The sequence below is a fragment of the Rhodnius prolixus genome, unplaced genomic scaffold (genome assembly GCF_049639745.1).
Source record: "Rhodnius prolixus isolate KJV_2025 unplaced genomic scaffold, Rpr scaffold_3, whole genome shotgun sequence".
NCBI classification, from domain to species: domain Eukaryota; kingdom Metazoa; phylum Arthropoda; class Insecta; order Hemiptera; family Reduviidae; genus Rhodnius; species Rhodnius prolixus.
Window position 1 is genome coordinate 28,879,644 of NW_027411603.1, and position 15,760 is coordinate 28,895,403.

Here is a 15,760-nt window from a genome sequence, read left to right on the forward strand (position 1 = left end):
TACGTGAAGTTCATTTCATTGAACTTTTCCAAACAAACTAAGTTATAATAATAAACAAAAACTTGAAAATAATGGATTAGTTTTTTAAAGAAGTTGAAGGCTGTATTTACAAAACAATCAGGTGTTCACTCATAACTGATTGGCTCTCTTTCAAATGGGAAAACTGTTATGTAGAGAAGCATTTCAGTTTCTTCAGTTCTTTATTCTGAAAATTTACTTTAATTCAAAGATTATATTAGGTATGTTACGGTGTCAGCAAAGGTACATACATGTTTTTATGTAAAAAGGTACATTTTTTTTTACAAATACTATACATTTCTTTTAATTTAAAAGTATTATAATTTATTTTTTATATACAAATCATTTTTTAATGCCATTATAGGATCTATAATGACTTTGGTTTCATAAGGGGCTTCTGCTCTGTTTTGTTGCAACTTTGAAACCTTGGCTTCAGTGCGTTCATTCTACCGATAGGAGCGCAGTAACGGCGTAGGGCCATTTCAGAAGTAGCCCTGTTAGCGTGTAGCAGCCATTTAGATAATAAGCACTTTGTTTACATTCTTGGAAATATTGTGTAGCCAGAGCAAAATCCATGTAACAAAACACCGGGAGTCTCCTAATAGTAAAATAATACAGATACCCACCTAGGAATAAGGACTCATTCTCCTTCCCTTCTTCAAGTACCAAAAACAGGCTTCTACCCGGTGGCTATCGGTATAGCCGCTCTAATATTGGAGTGTAGTAGCTTGAGCCAACAAGGGTTTCAGGCGTTGATGCCTGAACATCTGACTGTAAAACAATTACGGCTGTCCACTGCTTAACAGAATTAAAAGAAATCACTGACCATATCTTTAATAAATAGAAGACCTTTGTGACTACACTAATGACATGGTAGCAAGTATATGGCCTGTCACAAGACCGTTAAATTTAAGCGTATTGAAGTAATGTTACAGATTTAAGGAATCTTAGAACTGTGCAATATTTGTAAGAATCCGTCTCCCTTTAACTATTATTACTTTTGTGGAGATAGCTGTGTATAACTATAAAAATAATATTAATACATTTTCTACAACCATATTTCGGCTTTTTCCAGTATCTTTGTGGCAATTTTCTCCCAAAAAAATGAACTTTAAATTATAAAACTATTCGTTCAATTTACTTCCTATTTCTTTTTCTAGATTTTTTTACAGATAAATATTATGTTCAGGTCAAGAGTGACTCTATTATATAAACCAATGTGTTATTTAATTTTTAAACTAGAGAGTTATTTAATTACTAGAGAGTTCCAAATTCTAATTTATATTAACTGACCAGTTTGCAGAATATTAATTATTATTCTCAGAACATTGGTGCCAATTCTTACATTTTTCAATAACCTGCTACGTTTTATTTTATATTTTGTCTTAAGATTTGGAAGTAAATCTATGTAAATAAAGCAATACTTTTTTGAGAAAGTCTGGAAGAAAAAGAAAAACCTTTAATCTTGGTATTCAACGTGACTTAAATACCATATTAATTTTATAAAATATTAAGTTCATTTTGTTTACAAATCAGTTACTTCCTTAATGAGGTTGTTTCTAAGAATAACAAGTTTACAAAATGAGTTTCTTCGTTTAAGCGAAGAAATCAAGGGTTTATTTTTTAAGCATTAATTACACTTATGACTCAGTGAGGTTCTAAAAATTAAGGAGGGAATTGAGACGGGGTTCACGCGTAAACCGAGTAATGCTATTTCGATAAACCTAGGTAAGTAATGTCTCAGAAGCAGAGCTAGTTGCATGCAATACATTGTGATAATATAATTTAAAGAGAAGGATAATCACGTCCAGAAGTGAATTTGTCAGGTTTCAAATCCTTCCAAATTAATTCTAGTGTGAGATTGCCTGTATATATTGACGAGTATTGGCATTTATTATCTGTCTGTCTAGGCTTTCAGGACTTAGGACAATAAAAAGGCAATCTTCCTGCTAGGGTGGGTTCGCTCGGTACCCTTAAAGGATCTGAGCGATCTAGTGCAGCCAACAAAGCTGGATACGCAGCAATTGATGGTGAAAATCTCAGGGTTTGAAGCAGGCAAAAACATTACATTTTAACCACTCGTTTCCACCACACATTACGTAAGTATCTCTTTCATTACCCATCAGAACGGACGTAGACCTCTTAACTGTCACGGCAAACTGAATAAATACTTGCATGACAAGGGGCTGGAAACGGTTAACCATACGTAACCATGGGTTAACAATGAAGAAATGCGTAGTACCTTCTTTCAACTTGGAGCTTAATATGTTAGACGGACAGTATGGGAAAGGAACTCAACAGAGGGTGCAGCAATAAATCCCGTGGGATACGGTAGCATAATCTGCTAACTCCCTCGAACTTTAATCATTCATTAAACTTACGTATAATTATGTAATTAAAGAGTTATGGTGAACAATAGACGGATTCATGTTTCCATTCCAATGTAGACAAATAATACATATCTTTGTTATTAAATTCACGTAAATCTATTCTTTATCTTGTATACATACAGAAACATTATATTATATCTTGTACATATACATTTGAGCGTGTTTAAGAGAGATTGTGTGTGTCTATACATAATGTATCAATCATAAAAATAGCCTAGCTAATTTGGAGGCAAGTGACAAAATAATTATTTTAAAAAAGGCGATTGTGTGCTCCAAATTCAACTTTTCGCTAAGAAATCCTCTTGATTTCTACTCTGACTGTCTATTTCTCGCCATAACTGCAGAATTAATCTTATATAATCGATAAACTGAAAAAAACAGTATATATAAAAAATATACAACATTCTATAATTATTTACTAATGTATTCATAGCTTTTTTAACGATCATTAAACCATTCTAGAATGACGGCTATATAGCCACTTGGTATGTGCCACTTATTTATTAGCCTACTAATTTGAATGTGTGTCAATAGGAGAACCAGTTTGCCTCTTTTCGCTTGCAGTAGTTTGCTGGACGGTTATTATCTGTTAGCTTCCTGCCCGAAATTTCACTATAGTTACCGCACACTAACCATCTAGGTTTCTTATTAAATGTAAATTTTTTGTTATTTACTTTTACCTCCATTAAGTTGGTGCTCAAATTTTCGGTAAAATTGTTCTCAACCTAATGAACAGGTTTATACCTTCACAAAACGACATTGCTATATCTAAGCTACACTTTAGTTATTGCAAAAAGCCTTAGTGATAATAGTATAGAATCAAGTTTTAGTTTCTTCGCTCTAGAAAGTCGTAGAAAATTTAAAATTCTCTGTGTCAAAGGTTATCTCTGCATAAACTACGTAGGAGGCTAGATTTTTAAAAATTTACGCAAAGAAGGAACAAATTTAATGCTAACTGAAATACAACTTTCCTAAGTTAAGTGCAGAGATAAAAACCAATGCACCAACCAACACAAAGACATACGTATGTACACCGTTCCAGTAATAATCTAGTAATAGATTCCCTTTTTAATCAAGCTTTACCTGACACTAGAACTTATGATGCAATTATTCAATCGTGCACAGGGAATCATCAGTAAAAATTTTAATGACGTTGAAATGTCTGTTTATGTGTTCGATTGAATTATTTAAGGAAGTTTATTTTATCCCTTATTCCTTGTGATTTCATAATATGTGAAAACAGATTTCTAATTGTAATAAATAATACAGTTTTATTTCCTTTGTAGCAATAAATTGAACTCATAAAATAATTAATTGTATTATGTACAAAAAAAAATGTTCTTTAAGGCATAATTGTGTATTATGAGATTTCAAAGTTAAGGACTGTTTTATTTTTCTGTTAATTAAAATATTTTCAAACGCAAACTCCTTGCTAAAGGGTCTTGTAACCTTAAGTGCAATTAATATATTATTATTGTTATTACTGTTTTAATTCCCTAAAGATTTTTCAGTTTGTGTTTTTGCAGTGTAACTTCAGGAATGTTTTCATGATAGCCTGTTTCATTTTGAAGCAGTTTTCGTGGGTTACGCGCACCACCATAGTTCAGAATATCTTATTTCAAACTAATACACTTATGCACTTCATGACATTAACTATTTAACTAGTTTTAAGAACTGTTTTCATATTCAATTATTGCTGAGTTTCGAGGAGGTTGGTCCCTTTTCTGTGAAGTTTAGAATATTTAAAAACCATCTGTTCCACTGACTTAGGCAAATTTTAATCAGAATAAAAACTTATAACGCTCCGGCTGCATTATTTAATATTATTTTCATACATAATTCAATCATTTATAACCGCTGAAGTTGTACGAGAAAAAAATTACAAGTCTGTTATAAGCTTTACGTTTTAACACAATTTCAAATTGACTTTCCAACGGAATTTAATTGCATTTTACTTTACCTACACTTAATTAGATTTTTAATTGATTTTACAGCGGCTATTATCAATTTTTAATTGATAATCATTAGATTTATTAAACCGTTCGGCACCTGTCTCTGTTTGCAAACTTCTCAATTAAAAAATCTCTTTAAAAGCATACATTCGTATGCTCGTACATTACCCTATATTAAAAATAGAAGTCTGAATTTTTGCTGAACATCTGTTCTGAAGTTAACGGAAGAAGCAACATGGATTGAAGTCAGGTAAGGGCATCTTCCATCACTTGTAGTATTGTTCTTTTGTTTATCTTAAACATTTCTATTTATTTTTAATCCTTATTTTGGTAACTACTAAGCATTTTGGCTGGACACTGCACAGGACACTACTGTCTTTCTTAGATGGTCAGTTTAAATTTGTTTCAATCATCTGTTTCTGTAGATTTCTGCGATTACTTGAAAATAGGATTATTTCGCTGATTACTGATTCCAGGAGAGCCTGGAATTTAAGATTTGAAATTACAAATGGAAAGCTCAAAGCTTAACATACTTTCATTTGTAATTTCAAAATGTTTTATGAATTATTTTGTTTACAATTACTTTCACAATCGCCGACGACTCTGCAATTCTTTCTCCTCATCTAGATCCTGAAATAGCAAGCCGTGCCCTCCAATCACACCTAAATCTTCTCGAGCCCTGGCTGCAAAAGTGGAGAATCAAAATGAATGAATTTAAATCTAAATACATAGTTTTCTCTCTAAACAAGAAAACTCTCCCTCCTCTCTCCTTCCACAATACTTCTATACCAATTACTAACCAAGTACGATATCTCGGACTACATCTTGACAAACGACTAACTTGGAACCCCCACACGAGACTCAAACGAATTGACCTCAATCTGAGGTACAAAATGTTGAAAAGACTACTCAACAAACGATCAAAACTGACCCTGACGAACAAACGAAGACTATACACCGCCCTACTTGCCCTACAATCAAAAATTCTAAGAACAATAGTTAACGCTCCCTTCTACGTCTCCAATCATACAATACACTCTAATCTAAATATTCCTCTCGTTTCTGAAATAGCCCAATCTCGCTACACAAAACTCCACTCAAATCTACACAGTCATTACAACCCTCTGATCCAAAACTTGTCTAATTCAAAACATCCTTTAAATTCACAGCGCCGATCTCCTAGGATGGTTGCTGTGTAAGCTTGCTGAACCTGGCGAACTAACGGCTTCCACCACTGGATGGTCGTCGTTCACTCCACTCACGCCTCTTGGCTCACATGCATGTGCACGTACGTGTATGTAAGTGCATATATATGCGTGCACGTGTATTACCTAGCACCATTTCCTTACCCTCAGCTGTTTTGCTTGTTGAAATTTATTACAGCTGCAAAATAAATGAACAAATAAAAAAAAAAAAAATTATTTTGTGTTATCTTGTTCCTATTTAAAAGTTTTAGAGTTTTGTTTGCTGCTCCAAAATTATTGTTTTAATGTAAAGTTAATAATTTTATTTACAATTCCAGAATCCATCTTAATTTATTTATTTTATCTGATTCATTGTACTTCAACCATAAACTTGTTTTGATTTATGATTTTTTCTATTACAAAGCCAGTTCCTACAGACAGTTATAAGCCATGCAAGTCTTATTATTGTATAAATTTTGTATTTATTATAAATAAATAAATGATTATTTACTTAGTTTGACTCCACAGCCAAGCCCTGCATAGCTCACTCAATAATTTATAAATTATTTATTTGATAGTTTCCTTAAAATGATGGATATTACCTCATCAATGTCACGATTTCATCTGAACTTAAGAAAACTCGTATAAAGTATCAGCTGTAAAAGAAATAAAAAATATATCTTCAGATTTCGCCTGTTATTTAGTTGTCAGGAAAGATAATAGGTTCCTCAGATAGCTGTATGTTTTGTTGCTGACTCCATAAGTGCAATTATTACAGTAGTAGTTCCCTACATAAATTAGTATTATTTGCTACGGTTTAAACTTAAAAGTCCATTTTCTTGCGCTAGTTGCTTGACAGAGATAATCATTTGACACCAGCACATAAATGGACGTCAGCGAAATGAACTTTGAATCCAAATTAATTGAAAACTTCTAACCGAGAATAAAAGGGACATTACGAAATTGTTAACAGTGAGATTGAATTATATCATCCCAACTAAATGAATGCATAAATTAAATCAGCATATTAACTTCGTCATAAAATTAATAAATACTCTAGGGATACGTACGTAAGAAGGCAGGAATTACCTTGTTTTCGAAGAGGATCCGGCGCTGCAACTGTTTCATGGCATCGTTTAAAATGTAAATTAAAAACAAAAAAACAAAAATGGTTCAGTATGTAGCCTGGGAAGAAGTAAAACTGAACTGCGTGAAAGTTGAGTTGGGTAAATACATTATCTGGTTATGGAAAAAAATGATATATTTATTGCTTAAAAATGTAAGCCGTCGGGCAAATCTTTGTTAGGCGACCTTTCATTTAAAATAATTTAATAGGAAATGTAACATTTGGGATTATTTTTGGAAGGAAATATTATTTTAAATGGTGAAAGTTATGCTATAATCAAATAGTTGCAGTCGGTTCAAGGGCGTGGTTTACCTTCTACTAAACTATGTGAATCACTTTGTGTTCAATTAGTTGTATCATTCGTTAGTTATTTTATTTCATTTCGGTAGGGAGTTCGCCACCACGCCTCACTAAAACTATTATTACTAATATTTCTGTAACGCTTAGCACGATTTTAAAAATATTGAGCTCGAAGAAGTGGTTTAAGCTTCCCTATTTGACTCTAAAGTGCCATCAAGCTCTTACACCAACAAAGAGGAAGTACTGCAAATCGTTCAAACTGTAAACTACATCAATGAATATTCAGTCATTCGATTCGAAATTTAATGCGGGTATAGCTTTTGTGGATCTCGACGTCTACAAAGTTAGAAACGAAGAATGTACCACTTAAAGTAAGGTCTTAATAATCAAACATTACGACAAATTTTAAAATTGTTCTAGCATTTCCGTTGAGTCATTAAAGTTCATCCTACTCTTACAGCTACTAAAGGGAAGTACTGCAATAGTGTGTATTTGACGTTTAATTTCTCTTTCCCTTTTAGGAATAAGTACTGTAAATGCGCTTCTAATTTTCTTAATCCTTTTAAAAGGAAGCAGTGAAATCGCAGTTTAATTTTGCCTTCCTATTTTCTTCAAAACGTTTTCATTTTGAAGATTTCGTAAATCATTGAAATATGAAACCCCTATATCTCTTTTCGTATTGTTCCGATTTTAATGAATTCTTTACCGAATCGTAGAGAAAATTCTGCTCTATAACTGGTATAAATAGCAGAGTTTTAGTGATAGTAGTTATTGAGATATACTAGAAGGTTACATTTTGAAGGTTTTGTAAATCGTTAAAATTTCAAGCCTCTATTTCTCTCTTCTGGTTGTTTCTATTTTAATGAATTCTTTACCATTTTGTAGAGAAAAGTAAGCTTTATAACTGGTATAAATAACAACGTTTTAGTGATAATAGTTATAATGAATTTCCCAATTTGCCCGCAAGATCATTTGTATTTGCCACGCCCTGCCTTACACAGAGATGCTCTTGGATTTTTTTTTTCCTTCTCTTAGGAGCCTCTGAGGCTGGTGGCTGTGATAGGCATGTTACCGGAACGAGAGAAATTTACACAGTGGCCGGCAGAAATGTGAGTAAAAAGCCTTTGAATTTTTGCTTCATCTCATACTTACTATTCTTATAAATGTTTGGATTAGTATATTAACACTTATTCTGACAAAAGAGAAGAGCATGAATGAGAGATTTAGATTTTAGTTCGTCTGAACCAATTTACAAGATTTCTGTGCCTATCGTTCGGCCAGAAGAATGAAATCCCCATCAGGAAAAAATTCAAAATGTATTAGATGAGTTTTTAACCTTTAAATACAATCTTAAATTGTAAAATTGAATATAAAATAACAGTAGTAAAGAATCTGATGTTCTAAACAGTTATATAATACTTGTTAAGTCATGTAAGAAGTAACAAGCAAGTTATTCAGTTCCGATATTACTTTGATCTACAAACTAAGTAAACATAATATTTAGCTTGGATTGGTTTCATAACTATGGGAGAAAAAGGAATTAATTAAAAAGATTGATTTACTCACTAGAAGTGTACCAAACAAAAATTACTAGCCCAAGCTGGTTCTTCCTGGAAGAAGTAGTCTTTCCAAAGATATACGCCTTAACTGTATTACAAATTGGTAGTCTCTGGTTTTCCAATTCCTTCCAAGGTAAATTAACTTAAACAATCAAAAGGTGAGCTTAATGTTTTGAAAATGATCCAAACATTTGTGCTAAATCCGGCTGGAAAGGTACCTTACAGGATAAAGCCAATCATGCTTTACTTCACGTGGAACCAAGAAGGTGATTATGATTCAACTGAATTCTCCTCCTTTTCGGTTTTCCTTTTCGGTCACCTGTTCAAATCATTCCAATATTTTATATCTAATATCTACTAAGTGAGTTAATTTGGTGCCTTCACTGTTCTGTACTAAACGGGATAAAACCATGAAATATATGAAATTTCATCAGGGTTAATGAATTTCTTTTTACTTTTAGGGTTCAATAATACCCAGTATATGAGCCCATTTAGTAAATAATAAGTATAGAAAATAAATTCATTTCATTTGAAGCACTTTTATTCACATTAATAATTTCCAATTCACAAATTTAGGTTATTTAATCAGATTATTTTCTTGCATGTCCTCAATTAACAGGAAATGTTTGCTTCAAATTTACCATTCTAGGCCAGACTGAAAAATGAACACATTCGTTTAATTTGTATAGATCCTTAGGCAAAATAATAACTTAAAAATAGAGGTGATTCTTTTCTGCATAAATTTCATTACCTTTAGGTATCCTTCTTTAGTACACTTCGCTAGAGTATAATTGACTTCGTTTCCATCCAAGTTATCAAGAGCTGTACGAAATACAAGTGTTAATGTTTGCATCACAAATGAAGATTTATTAAATATTAGTATTTATTGAAATTATTGAGAACTTACGAATTTTCTGGCATTCATCCACAATTTTTAAAGCTGTTTCAAGATCTTCCTTGTTATCTTTGTAATATACTTCGTAGCTTTCTCTTAACCTCTCCCAATTTGGTTTTGTTCCCGAGACCTGTTTATATCAAATTATTTATATTTTATCCATTTTTATGAACGCAGAAAATCTTTAGATTGGATAGGAAGTTAGATGGAGAAATATTTTACACTTACATATCCCATTTTTTCTCCATAACAGCCAGTAATTTTCTGTAAAATTTCAACTTTTTATTAGAGTAATTGTTTAAGGAAAACAAGGGTTTATAGTCCAATAATTTCAAGCTAATAAATTACTAACTTTGAATCCAACATCATCTGGTACTCCGGTATCGTTTCTGAAATACTTTTCAACATAACCTGGAACAAGAAAAAAAAACGGTTAAAGTATGGAATATAGCTGTCACAAACTTGGCAATATGGACTTATTTTCCCACTATGTATTGGTTACCAAATTACAGACCCAAAATAGGATTGCGTTCACGAGCAAAATTCAGAGACCACTGTCATTTTTTGACACTACAACTCCTTACAAAACTGCTCTCGGAATCTAATTTGACTGACAAAACATTAACCAACAGTTTCACAATGTATTGAAAAAAACTTTGTCCAAAATAAATCAAATTAAAATAATTATTTGAAAGGGAGAAGTTAGTTTTTAAAAAGTAATCGCCTAATTGTTCAGGCTGGGCTTAATTTCCATCTACCAATTAGGAAGAAGTGAATTAATCATGCGTTCAATTTAAAGGTTGCTGTAGTTTTAAGTATTGACCTTCCTAGCATTTTAAAAAAAGCGAAGAAACTTGCCCCAACGGTAAAACATATTAACGTGTAAGGAAGGTTAGAAATATTAGCAAATAATTGATGAAAAACATACAACTTCTGTAACTTCATTCCTTTTAGTTGCAAATTCTCTTAAAAATTCCCAATCTATTTTAGCCAAATTAATTAATGTGGTAATGCTTGTCATACACGTATCTAAACAAAAGCGTTAGCTATAAAATTATTTTCGTCAGGATTACTATTATATTTCACGTAATCTTACTAAATTTCAAACTTTCCCTAACTTCTTTAATTTCCTCCTCGCTCAGTTCAAAATCCGTACATAACAACTTTTCTTAAGAGAAATCAGGAATTACTCCTTAAAAACTTTTTCTTTAAACAGTAAAAAACACTTTATTCACTGAAACAGCGTTCTCATTGCAGTTATTGACCAGTTCCTCAATCATACATATTGTACGAGGGTCGTTTGAAAAGTCCGTGCAAAAATAAAAACTACTTAATTTTTTGGGGTAAACCTTTTTTATTTTTCAACATAGTCTCCTTTTAGGCTTATACACTTCGTCCATCGCTGCTCTAGTTTGTTGATCCCTTCCGAATAATAGGATTTGTCCAAGTCTGAAAAATAGCCATTCGTTTCTGCAATCACCTCCTCGTTTGAATAAAATCTTTTTCCCGCCAGCCATTTCTTCATATTGGGGAACAAATAGTAGTCCGAGGGAGCCAAGTCTGGAGAATAGGGGAGATGTGAAACGAGTTGGAACCCTATTTCCATTAATTTTGCGACCACAACTGCTGAGGTGTGAGCTGGTGCGTTGTCGTGATGGAAAAGGACTTTTTTGTGGGCCAATCGTGGGCGTTTTTCTTGCAGCTCGGTTTTCAAACGGTCCAATAACGATGAATAATATGCACCTGTAATAGTTTTACCCTTTTCCAGATAGTCGATGAGGATTATTCCTTGCGAATCCCAAAAGACAGTCGCCATAATCTTTCCGGCCGAAGGAACGGTCTTCGCCTTTTTTGGCGCAGATTCCCCCTTGGTAACCCATTGTTTAGATTGTTCTTTGGTCTCAGGAGTGTAGTGATGTATCCATGTTTCATCCACAGTGACGAAACGACGCTTAAATTCCTGCGGATTCTTCTGGAACAGCTGCGAACCGTCCTTGCAACACTTCACACGATTTCGTTTTTGGTCAAGCGTGAGCAATCGCGGCACCCATCTTGCGGATAGCTTTGTCATGTCCAAATGTTGATGCAAAATATTATGTACCCGTTCATTCGAGATGCCCACAGCACTAGCAATCTCACGCACCTTCACTCTTCTGTCATCCATCACCCTGTCATGGATTTTATCAATGATTTCTGGAGTAGTAACCTAAACAGGGCGTCCAGAACGTTCAGCGTCACTTGTGCCCAATGGCCACTCCGAAAATTTTGAAACCACTTATAAACTGTTCTAATCGAAGGTGCAGAGTCACCATAATGTTTATCAAGCTTCTCTTTAGTCTCCTGAGGCGTTTTGCCTTTCATAAAGTAGTGTTTAATCAACACACGAAATTCTTTTTCGTCCATTTTTTGAAAATCACTCGACTTCCTCGATTCAAACGAATGCCAAACACAAAGAAATAGACCGATCTGGCTGAAACTTGGTGTATGTTCTTCCAAGAGATGCTACTAACTAAACATAACCTCGATACGCGCCAGTAGTGCTATCTCTCTGACTTTGCACGGACTTTTCAAACGACCCTCGTAAATGGTATTAGACACATTTTCTTCAATTGTCATTAAATGTAAAAAAAATGGACCAGGTCTACGGCCTCAGTTTCCCATTATTTTATTGTTTTTTCATTCGTTTTCTTGGTATTTGATATTCCCATCGTAATTTTTGGGTAGGATATATAACTGGCCTCTACTATTGATTTCCATATTCGCTTGTAACTTTAACTAAGTTTAACACTTTAAATGTATGTAATAAATCAATAAAATTAAAATTTAACTGAATAAATCTTTTGTAGAAAGACCGCACAATTGAGCTCTATTAATGTAATAATTCATCATTTAACAACAACGAATAGAAATGGAACACCTAATGAGTTCATATTAGATCAAGAAATGAAAGCTTCATTTATTACAAAAGAAAACCATCACTGTTGCTTCAAAACAATTAAATAAATCTAAACATTAAATTAAAACCACTCGGTATAAATAAAAAAGAAAAAAAAAAACGTCCTCATCTAGGAAAGTTTATCGTGTTTAGTAAAAGTTTAAATTAGACTCCTGAAATTGAGATTCACCTTTGTCAACATTTAATTTAACAGCACATTCTTCATAGACTTTCCTCTCAAGATCATCCAATTGCTTTGGTGTCAAGTTGCTTAACACAACCTGAAATGTTTATAATTACTTAATTTTCTACATTTGTTTTTATCATTGGCCAATGTTACTAATGTTAACTTCAATGTTAGTATTACCTTTTCATTTTGGACTTCTCTTCTTTGCACGCTCTGTAAAATAAGGGTGAGGAGTTACTTCTTTAACTTATTTTAGAGACATTCCATTATTATTGTTTTTACACAATGCCGCTCTCTCTTTAACTTACTTATACGGGATGTATTTAGATTACAATTTATTATTATTTATTTATAGAGCGTCAATATGCAGTCATTGGTGCCAAGAGTATTTTCCAGTGGACTGCCGGTTTCCGGACAGCTGTCTAGATCAAGACAACACTGTCCATCACTGGACTACTAGCGTGAAGAAGCTTTTAAAAAAGAGAAAACTGACCAGAAGCTGTATTCGAACCTGGGATCTCTGCTTACCATTCCAGTATGTTAACCATCGTGCTAAATCCTTTCCATAAGAGTGCTCAATTTAATGCAACTACTTTCATAGAAATGATTATATTTTGCGTTATTCTGTGGTGCTTTCGATACGTCCATTTTGACTGGGACGATTCTAGTTTCGGCTATTGGCTAAATATATACAGGAGCGCTATGTGTAAAATTTGATTTAAATAAATAATAATTTGTAGAATACATAGTCTGCCATCTGAACCTGTGTCTACATGTTCAAACAGATTTTCAGTGATGAGGAATAAGATAGATGCATAAAACAAAAGTGAAAGCTTTATTGCACTGCAATTTCGTTTATTTGTACATTTATTCTTATTTTCAGTAAAATTTGTAGTAATAGGCGCTTTTGAGTTAAGAATTTTTCGTTTTAGCAATGTCTTTGGTTGGTCTCAGAAACATAATAAGGACTGAATGCAGAATTACTTCTAATTTAATACAAAAACTTTGAAAATAATTGATCCCAGATAGTTTCTAGTAGAGCACTATTTTTTTCAAATTTAGGTTTATTTTTCTTAAAAGTTCATCTTCAATGTACAGGGCTATCCATTTAAAACGCACTAAACCTAATAACTTTTTAGGAAAGCGGAATTTCGAAAAACCCCGCGTTTGCAGTCATTCATAATACTTAATTCATCATAATACTTTTTTTTAATAAAATGTAGTCATACGCGGGAATCGAACTGGGGATCTCCCACTTACAAAGCCACACTCTTGACCACTAGACCAACACCCTGGCAAGATATTCTTACCGTAATCATAGGTCAAGAAGTATTGCATATGGGGTACATTATCATGATGTGATGGATGCTTTTATTTGATGATAAAACATGTTTATCCTGATTCACCCACAACAATTACTTTACACTACATTTTTTAAAATATTTAATTATTATTATTTTTCTTCAATGTGCCATAAATTACATTTTTTGCAGCCAGAGGACCTCCTAAAACGTGTATTTCTGGTGGAAAATTAATAGTGAAAACCGTTCACGAACAGATAAAATTGTAACTTTGATCTTAAATATCTCGACAAATATTAGGGATATGAAAACGGAGTCAGCGTGATTTTTTTTTACAATTTTTTATGTAGTTTTCATAATCATTTGTCAAAACCAGTGGTCCTAGAGAAACCCCAATCAGTTTTTTGGCCGCAACTTCGCCAAGAATGAAGTTACAGCATCGGGGGTGGAAAATTTGAAAACTAGACCCAAATAAACAAATAGTTTACTTCGTGGGTTTTTTCGAAATTCTGCTTTCCTAAAAAGTTATTAGCGATTGGTGCGTTTTAAATGGATCACCCTGTATATTTGTGGTACTGGGTTCGATTCCCGGTCTAGGCCTTGGATTTTATTTAATGGTTATGTTTAATTCTTAACTCCCTCAAGAGCTAATGAAAACCAGTGAAACCCAATTATAAATACTTAGTTACTCAAAAAAGAACTTAATAATTTTAAGTAAGTTGATAGCACTTTTTCTAAGGTTAATTTATATAGGTATACAAGGTTCTGTCCTACATTGTAGTCTATATATTAGATGCTGATTTTGCTTACAAAAAAAAAGTGCTTATTGTAAGGCATTCGGGCTTTCTGTAAACAATTTGCAGATTTCAGTCCCCGTATTTCCCACTGACCAAAAGTTGAGTACTCTATTAAATTTTGGATCTACTTAATGCCAGGAACATAAAAAAGAACTTGAAGATACTTACATGTGATTGTGCAATGTAAAATGCTGACAATAAAACTAAACAGAAATTAAATTTTGACATAGTGTCGTGTATTAAACTGATTCTATGATGGATCTGGAGACAATTGAATTTTCCTTTGAATTTATTGGTGGAAATCAGAAAGTGCCATCATTTTATCTTTCTACTTATCTCCTTCACTTGGTTATCACGCTGAATAAGAATTCCTGTCAGATAAGCGGCAGAGATAGCCAGAAGAAAAAAAGATTTTTTTTATTTTTCTGAAAAATTACCATTAAAAATAAAAAATAATAAAAATCAATAAATGATTAAATACTATGAAGAAGAGAAGAAGAATAAATATTTATTTTAATAAATATATACAATACATAAAATAAATAAGGCGCCACGGTAGCCGAGCGGGTTAAGAGGCGAGACCTGCAAAGCTAATATGCATTGTGGTACTGGGTTCGATTCCCGGTCTTGGCCTTGGATTTTATTTAATGGTTAAATGAGAAATAGTAAAGTACGTTTGCTATTCGCCTCCGTCCATGACACTTAGTACGAGGTGTGTTCAAAAAGTAACGGGAATTTTTAAATTTCGCGGGTTTGGAGAGTCTGATTGTAAAATTTTTTTTTTATTATGTTGGTACACATGCCCCTGAAGTAGGATAAAATTTTCAGTAATATTCATTGTTTACTTCTTAAGTGGCAGCCGTTAAGGTTAGACGTGTTTTTCGAGCTTGGCGATTTTTGTTTGTTAAAAAAAATGGATCAAAGAATTTGTATTAAATTTTGCGTAAAAAATGAAATAAAGTGTAATAAAGTGTGTGAAATGTTAATAAAGGCATATGGTGAGTCTGCTATGAGTAAAACAAGGATTTACGAGTGGTATAAGCGTTTCCAAGATGGCCGCGAAAACGTTGAAGATGACGAACGACCTGGACGTCCAAGCACATCAACAACCGATGA

The 15,760-nt window shown here is 33.0% G+C and overlaps 2 protein-coding genes across 2 annotated transcripts in view; one reads left to right on the forward strand and one right to left on the reverse strand.

The window, feature by feature from the left end:
- The window catches only part of lin-52 (DREAM core complex component lin-52), a 450,123-nt gene that overhangs the window by 78,078 nt on the left and 356,285 nt on the right, over window positions 1–15,760 (forward strand). The gene's annotated exons all lie outside the window — the stretch shown is intronic.
- On the reverse strand, window positions 9,053–14,968 carry LOC141452341 (uncharacterized). Its single transcript, XM_074124377.1, has 8 exons — window positions 14,813–14,968; window positions 12,727–12,759; window positions 12,550–12,640; window positions 9,777–9,835; window positions 9,653–9,688; window positions 9,437–9,554; window positions 9,281–9,351; window positions 9,053–9,184 (listed from the first exon to the last, which is right to left on the reverse strand). Exons 1-8 carry the CDS (start codon window positions 14,870–14,872, stop codon window positions 9,167–9,169), a joined length of 486 nt encoding a protein of 161 aa, XP_073980478.1. The 5' UTR covers window positions 14,873–14,968; the 3' UTR covers window positions 9,053–9,166.